Here is an 8,732-nt window from a genome sequence, read left to right as displayed (position 1 = left end):
TACTATCTTATTTGTTATAATAATGGTGGTTTGTCCCACTTTAGCCCCTCTAGTCTCTAATATTGGCACCATCATCTTTGTGAACTCTTGCACAGATGTTGAAGAAGGTGAAGAAGTGACTGATAAAAAAATAAACTAGAGAAATTGCATTTCCTACAAAAATGAGGTGTGAATGCTTATTACAGAAGAACTTGCTGAAAACCAGCTGAAATTAGCTAAAAACATGCTGAATTGCAGCTGAAATGGAAAAACAAGCCTAAGTTAGCAGAAGAAAGCAGAACACATTTTTGCTGAATTAGTTTTAAATAAGCAGAAATGAGCACAACAATGAGGAAATTAGCTGAAAAGGCCAAAATTAGCAAAAAAAAAAAAATAAAATGCTGAAACATAGCTGAAAAAGCAGAACGAAGCTTAAGCTTAAAAAAGAAGAAAGTGGAAGGAGCTGAAATGAGCTAAAAACTTTGGATTTAGCTGAAAAAGCTACATTTAGCACAAAACAGCTACATAGTATGCTGAAACTAGTAGAAATAAGCTGAAAGTAGCATAACAAGCTGAAATTAGCAGAAAGAAGTTAATTAGGCTAACAGTAGCATAAATTAACATGAATTTTTTTTAAACAGCTAAAATTACTTAAAAATGGTAAAAAAAAAAAAATGTAGTTGAAAAGGTAGAACAAGCTTAAATAAGCAGAAGAAAGCAGAAAGAACACGTTTGTCCAACTAGGCTGAAAGAAGCAGAAAGGTGAAAATTATCTGAACAAAACAGAAATTTGCTCAAAAACAACAACTGAATAGTAGCTAGCTAAAAAGACAGAAATAAATTTAACTTACTAGAAAGCAGTGGAGAGAGAACAATTGTGCCAAATTAGACTGAAAGAAGGTTGAAATTTGTGCAAAAGATGTGGAATTAGCTGTAAAAGTTAAAATTAGCATAAAAGCAGCTAAATAGTAGCTGAAATAGCAGAAAAAGCTGAAACTTGCAGAATAAGCTGAAAGGAGTGTAACAAGCTGAAATTAGCAAAAGAAGAAACACAAAAATGTTGTAGTTAGCGGAAATAATTTAAAAGGAGCACAAAACAGCTGAAATTAGCTGAAAGTTGCTGAAAAAAGTTTAAATTTGCAGAAGGAAGCTAAAAGAAGCTGAAGCAGAACAAAATGTGAAAGGAGCAGTAAAAGGTTGTAAACACATCTAAAGATTTGAAGGATGTAAAATGAAAACTCATTTTCTATGAGGAAAAAAAAAAAGTGTCAGAAAAGGCTAAATATTTCAGACAGCTAAAGTTGCACCAATACCAAAAGTCGTAGAACCCTTCTGAAAAAGCTGAAAGTTTTGATTTGTGATTTCTTGAAATAACAGAAAAAGTGTGGAACAAGAGAGATGCTGAAAATGTACGGAAGAAAAATGTATCACAATAGTGTGAATGCTTCATAAACATTCACACAACTAGAACATTTCAGTGTCAGTGTAGCTGCTTCTCAAATATGTCAAAACTTTCCAGGACCTTTTAAAGGACCTGCAGTGATTTAGTTACTTTTCTAATGGACTAGGCTGACAAATATGACATTGTGATGCATAAAGGGCTCTTAAGAAGTGTAACTATACATAAAAGATGTCCAATCTGGTGCCTGGGTTCATTAGGGTCGTCATAGCAACCACAGATTTGTGTCTCTCACTACTGCAGGGACAACCCAGGCAGACAGAAACAGACTAAAAAGTAAACCTCAGACAAACAGCCACTGCACAAAACATTATAGGTTGAAGTGTGAGTGTCAGAAGTGTGAGGTCATCAAAACATGTGACGACAACGCTTCATGTAGGAGACCATAAAGATCCTTCACTTCCTGTTGTGAAGACAATCATCTGTGCTCGTACACAGCAGGTACCAGTGACAGTTTTGATGCACGCACTCTACACTTTGGTGTAATTTGAGAGAAAACTTTTAGCAAGGAGAAATACGCTGAGTGAAAAAGGCAAAATATCCCTTTGTTATGATGTATGAATAAAAGGTATGTTGTTTAAAGGAACAAGAGGAGTTTGAAAGAAATCTAGAAAGTTTAGACAGCTCAGAAGTTAGAGTGACATCACTACAATTCAAGTGGAGAATTTTGTGGTAAAATTTTCAAAAACTCATAAAACTAAAGAATCACAGTTTAGCATTTTAGGATCAAGCTGTTTAGTCATAAAATCCATCTTTTTTAGGCTCATTTGTTTCTAAATAGTAAATGGACTGTACTTCTATAGCGCCTTTCTATCTTATTTCAAGATACTCAAAGCTCTTTCCACTACAATCTGTGCCTCATTTACTCATTCATCCAGCTCTATACTAGATCTATACAAAGCTAATTGAACAAATCATTCTAAAGAGACTAATCAGAGCTTTTAGATCACATCCATACACTGATGGGACACACATCAGAGGCTACGAGGGGTTCAGTGTCTTGCCCAGGGACACTTCGACATTTGACTGCTGGTGGATTCGAACCCCCAACTCTCACATTGGAGGACGACTGCTCTAACCACTCAGCCCACACTTCTACGGGGAAGTGTGTTTGTGTTATAAAGAGGGCTGGGTTTTCACACTCATTTCAACTAAATTGCATTATTTTTGCTAATTTTATTTACAGTCGGCACGGTGGCTCAGTTGATAGAGCTGTTGCCTCTCAGCAAGAAGGTCGCTGGATCAAATCCTGGACGGAACCATTCTGGGTGGAGTTTGCATGTTCTCTCCGTGCATGCGTGGGTTTTCTCCTCCCACAGACCAAAAACATGCATGTTAGGCTGATTGGTAACTCTAAATTGTCCCTAGGTGAGAGAGAGAGTGAATGGTTGTTTGTCTCGTTTGTTTCTATGTGTCTCTGATGGACTGGAGACATGTCCAGGGTGTATTTAATTCACTTGAAAAACACTTTATTAATCCCAAAGGGAAATAATTTTTTTGTTGTAACTCGTTCTCCTCATTTCATTAAGAGATTTTATAGATGCTGATGGCTGTAGGCAGGAAGGATCTCTTGTAAAGGTCCGTCCCACAGCGAATCCCAAGATACTGGTCGCAGAAGCCGTCCGATCCATTCACCCAGACTCAGCTGGACTCTTGGTTCCCCCGGGCTGCAGGACCACCTGAATGCTGAGCAGAACTCCTCCCAGCAGTCTGTCAAGCTCCTTGTCACTGCAGACAGTCAGCTGCAGGTGCCGGGGGACGATCCTTGTCCTTCTGCTGTCACGAGTCATGTTTCCTGCCATTTCCAGGATTTCAGTGGTCAGGTGCTTGAGCACCGCCGGCAAGGAGACGGGAATGCATCCACGGCGCCTCCTTTTCAACTCATTTGAGATTTGTGGCTGTAGCTGAGATATTATTTGAGCTTTTGAGATGTTAATCAGCTGTTCTCTGTTGTACAAAAACAAAAACCATCTTGTTGTTCTGGTTACACATCATAACAAATGTCCAAAACTAAAAAAAGTTTATGTAAAAATCCTTCTAGCTGTGCAGCATCCAAGATCAGAGGAAACAATCATCCAAAAAATGTGATTTACATCCAGAAAAACAGGAATTAAAGTTTCCAAAAGCAAAATCTCAGAATGAAAGTACCAGAGCTGCTCCAACATGCAGCCACCCTGAGCGGCGCAACTCTAGAACATCCTGCCTGTATCCTGCCTCTGGCACAGTGACTGTTGGATATGAGCACTAGTGATCCCCATGACCCGAAAAGGAAGAAGCGGGTAAAGATAATGGATGGATGGAATTTCTGTCATGATCTGAGTGTGTTTGGACTCAAGTGCATGCAGGACTCGGACGACAGGAATAACACGAACATATTTATTTACGCAACACAAATTAACAGCTGACATGGCAGCAAAACTTACATGATGAGGTGATGTGGAGGGAGAACAGCACACGACACCAAGGGGGACAATCCACAGACAAAGGCACAGAAGATATAGGAACACCCATGATTGACAATGAAGGACACCTGGGGTGATTAGGGTAGGAGACAGGTGTAGGAGCCGGTAAAACCCAGGGGTGACAAGCAACACACCAATTTTCACCATTTCATCTACAATGATGAACAGCTAACAAAAGTCTGAGCGCACTGTCTCAAATAAACTCACGTTTGTGGTTTTAGTAGAAAATTATATTCAGTAGCAAACTGAAAGCTGAATAATGACGAGTGTGTCAATGCTTATCTGAAAAATAAAGTTTCAGTGTGTTGCTTTTACCTTCACTGAACCCTGACAAGATGGGACTGCATGAGCCATGAGTGTGACGTTAACACGGGTCACTGACCCAGACAGCCTTCTGCCAAAACCGTCTGGATCTCTGAGGTTCTGCTTGTTACGAGCCCAGCTGATTCATCTGGGACTAATCTGCGCTCACATTTCTGAGCAGACTTGACACCTGAGTGTCGCTGCAGACGGTTGTTCATGTCTTCACTTTTCATGTAACGCTGTCTAACTCGTGTGACCTTTGTCCTCGTCTTTCATTTTGTTCAGGAACTCCGTTAATTTGTGAAACAACATCTGTAGCTGAGCTTTGGGCCCGTTTGGGGATTCAGCGGTGCTCTTCACTCAATCCTAAAATAACTGGGCAGACACAGATGACAGTGCGGGGAGGTATTTTCAGTGGAGATAATTTAGACTTTTTACAGTTTCTAACAGATGTGCTGCTTTTTCCTCTATAGAATTATAAAAACAAAACCATCTTTTAAGTAAAAGCCTTGCATTCCTTTAAGGAATGCTTTCTACTCGCCGTTTTTCCTGCCTGACTTTAAAACAAAGATAATCAGACCAAATTTTAGCTCAGTACCTGAATGACTGACTGTTAGGGCCATTTTTGTGATGGCGTATTTTGATTAGTTGTGGTGGTCCATCTCGAGTTGGAGTAACTCTAAAAGTTATAAAGGATTACTTTCTGAAAAGTTCATTAAAATTCATTCATGACATATTTTGCTAACAGACATGCAGGGTTGATGACAACAGTTAATATTTAGGTTTTAAGCAAACGTCTTGTACAATGAGTAACACTTGGAGTACTTGTTGTGAGTGACTCTCTGCTCCAACCACACCAAATTTTACAACGTTATCAGTGAAAATGACTGAATTTGAGCTATTGTTGTGTTTTCTAAGATGAGTTGTCTGTGGTGGTCATCTTGGATTGGGTTTGCTCCATAAGTAAAAGTAGATGTTCATACAATGATTATTTCCTGAATGTTTCTTAACAATCCGCCCAGTGGTATTTTGGCAACAGACAAACACATGCACACACACTGACAGGTGGAGGGCAATAACAACAAGGAAATTGCATTTCCTGCGAAAATGCAATGTGAATGCTTATTGCTGAAGAACTTGCTGAAAAACAGCTGAAAGCAGTTTGAAAAAAACTTGCTGAATTTTAGTTGAAATGAAAGAACAAGCTTTATTAGCAGAAGAAAGCATACAGAACATATTTTTGCAGAATTAGGTATAAGTTAGCAGAAATTAGCACAAAAATTAGGAAATTAGCTAAAAGAAGCTGAAATTAGCAACAAAAAAAATAGCTGAAAAATATATGAAGAGGCAGAAAGAAGCTTAAACAACCAGAAGGATGTGAAAAGAGCTGAAATGAGCTAAATAGATGTGGAATTAGCTGAAAAGGCTAAAATTAGCATAAAAACATTTAAATTGTAGCTGAAATAGCAGAAAAAGCTGAAACTATCAGAAAAAAAATCTGAAAGAAGCATAACAAGCTAAAATTAGGTAAAGTTAATTAGGTTGAAAGTAGCAGAAATTACCATGAAAATATTTGAATTTATCTGAAAACAAATTAAATTAGCTAAAAAAAAATGCTAAAAAAAAAAAATTAAAGGGGTAGCTGAAAATGTAGAAGAAGCTAAAATTAGCAGAAGAAAGCAGAAAGAACATGTTTGCCCAATTAGGCTGAAAGAAGCAGAAATGAGGACAAAAAAGAGAAAATTATCTGAAAAAAGCTGAAATTAGAAAAAAAAAATAAAAACAGCTGAAAAGCAGCTAAACAATCAGGAAGAAGCTTAAATTACGAATAGGAAGTGGACAGAACACATTTTTTGCTGAATTAGACTGAAAAAAGTTTAAATGAGTGCAAAAAGAGTTTGGTTCTCAAACTATCTCTCAGGTCAGAAGCTACCTAACAGTCACTAATGGTGTGCCAGAAGGCTCACTATTAGGTCCCACTCTTTTTACAATTCATATAAATAATGTAGATCTAAACATTCCTGATGCATCCTTGCATCTCTATGCCGATGACACTGTTGTTTATTTTTCAAGCTAACACAGTTGCTAAGGTTTTCCAGCTTCTATAGTCTGCATTTGACATCATTCAGTCGGACTTATTCCATCTCAAGCTGGTGCTAAATGCTGACAAAACCAAAGGGATGTTGTTTTCCAACAGAAAGAAGAAAAATGTATCACAATAGTGTGAATGCTTCATAAACATTCTCACTATTATTTTGAGCCATAAATACCTCAAACTGGCAGCATTGAGAGAAAAACATCTCCCTACTCACCGTACGAGCTCTTCCTCTCCTCTGGTGTGCTCTGAGAACTGGAGAAAAGCACTTTGGTCGTGGGACTCCCGTTGGACACGTCCACATCTAGCCTGGGGAGGGAGATGGCGTTCTTGATGATGGGAGAAATGGCAGGCGGCGGTGGGGACAGGTCCTTCGATCCCTCTCTGGGTCGGTTGTCAGAGCCCCTCCTGATCTGCCGAAGTGTTCTGGAGAAGAACGCCCCGATCTTGTTGTCCGGTGAAGAGACTGAATCTGTCTCCCCGTTATTTTCAGCGGCTGTCCCGCCATGATTGCTCAGGAAGGACGTATCCCCAAAGACATCACCACCGCGACCCACGTGCATGGTGTGTCGGAAGTCGCCGAGCGGAGGGCTGATCATATCCACCGTGAGGTCCCCTTTATGGCGACGCTTGCTGTGAGAGTGCGAGACCAGACCTTTGAGGCCTGATAGTTTTTCTTGAAGATTCATGATCACAAGGAGTTAAGAATTATCTAAAACCTCTCAGATCGGTCACTGTAATTCCCCTTTCTGAGCGCCAAAAGTCCTGGACTGCAGTCCCAAACAGTTCATTGGATTATTATCACTGTGTCTTATGTACAGGCCAGACTCTGTCCAGCCCTTTGTAGTATGTTGTTCTGCATATGGGGCCAAAGGAAATTGGCAGAAGCTGAAGAAAACTGTGCAGTGGTGTTCCTGGATGCAGTCGGCCCTGTTGGAGTGCGGTCAAGCTGCCTGGCTCGCTTGAGGCTTTGGCTTCATCCACGAGCTTTAGAAATAGGTTTGTGTTCAGCTGCAAAGGGTTCTGTGGTTGGACTATAGAGCCATCTATACAGAGGGAAAACAGAAATATAATTATCTTTAAATCGGAGACAAGTTTGCACTTCGTTCTGAGGCATATTGAGTGGAACATACAACATAGTCAGTAAGAGAGCAAAGCTTTCCACCTGGGGATATGGTTGTAAATTACTACACAAATCTGTCCTGCACGTTTTCAGGATTCTGCATTCCAAGAGTCCGCTGGTCTGGAACCAGCTAAGTTTAGACCACAGTCCCTCCACTCTCCCTGTAAAATCTGCTTCTTATTCATGAAATGAGGGGACTTTCTCTGTTGTGTCTTACATAAAATTTATTGAACATTTTTCTGAAGAGGACATTTAAATCAGAGCCTCATTCAACGCGCTCAGGTTTGTTCGTTAACAGACAAAGAAGGCTCAGCGAGACACGAAGCGATAATAAACATTTCCTGAAAAGAAAATTACTGCAGCTAGAAGGCAGATTGCTGCCATATGAAGCCTGAAGAAAACACAGGGTCGCAAAAAGAGTTGTTGACGATCATACACTGGACTGACAAGATTTGTGGCCGCCATTTTGTTTGTTGCTTTGCCTTGCACTGTGTACTGTTGACATGTAAAACCACACATTGTTAACGCCTTGTGCAGCTGTATACTGTGTTGTTAGTCCAAAAACACATAGTGATAGCCTTATTTTACCCAAAAAAACGGCAAAACACCAGCCAGCATGCTGCCACTACCATAATAAAATGATCCCGTCCTGTAATAATGGCACTTAAAGTAATTACATGTCTGCTTAGTCTGACCAGAGCTCTGCTACAAGTGTCTGTAGTTAATTGAACTTAAACTAATAACTTGAACTTATATAATGTAGAAGTTTTCCTCTTAGTTTTGAAAATATATAGAGCTCTAATATCATGCATCTCAGCATTTTTTTTTGCCTAAACACAAATTCCTTCTCAAATTTAGTACATTTTTATCCATGAAATTGATTGGTGAACTAATGGTAATAATTCAGGAAAATAGGGATGCACGATATTGGATTTTTGGCCGTTATCTGATTTGCCAATATGTTAAAACTTATTTGGCCGACAACCGATACCAATAATGAGATTTTTTTTTCCTAAACCTACTTACAAAGATTACATAGCTTTCTCTGCTGTGGAACTAAAATACTACATTATTCTGCGTGGTCGTTGTCAGTTTGGCCTGCTACCAAATGCAGGTGCCAAAAAGGAGCTGAAAATGATGCAACACCAACTTGGATTATGTTTAATGTCAAATTTATTCATGACAATTACTTTCTCTAACACAATGACAACACTTGAATAGTCATCCAAAAATAGCACCATATATACACACGCATATATATATATATATATATATATATATATATATATACATATATATATATACACACAC

The 8,732-nt window shown here is 39.1% G+C and overlaps 1 protein-coding gene across 1 annotated transcript in view; it reads right to left on the bottom strand.

Moving 5' to 3' along the window:
- Positions 1–7,018, bottom strand: part of cdc42ep1a (CDC42 effector protein (Rho GTPase binding) 1a) — an 11,697-nt gene extending 4,679 nt beyond the window's left edge. Inside the window, exon 1 of the mRNA XM_037691333.1 lies at positions 6,516–7,018. Within this exon, the coding sequence (XP_037547261.1) occupies positions 6,516–6,987 (472 nt within the window). The 5' untranslated portion in view covers positions 6,988–7,018. The remainder of the gene's footprint in view (positions 1–6,515) is intronic.
- Positions 7,019–8,732: the final 1,714 nt, after the last annotated feature.

This window comes from Nematolebias whitei, chromosome 17 (genome assembly GCF_014905685.2).
Source record: "Nematolebias whitei isolate Nwh7 chromosome 17, NemWhi1, whole genome shotgun sequence".
NCBI classification, from domain to species: domain Eukaryota; kingdom Metazoa; phylum Chordata; class Actinopteri; order Cyprinodontiformes; family Rivulidae; genus Nematolebias; species Nematolebias whitei.
The sequence above is the reverse complement of the archived record's forward strand: the minus strand, read 5'-3'. Positions and strand labels throughout refer to the sequence as shown.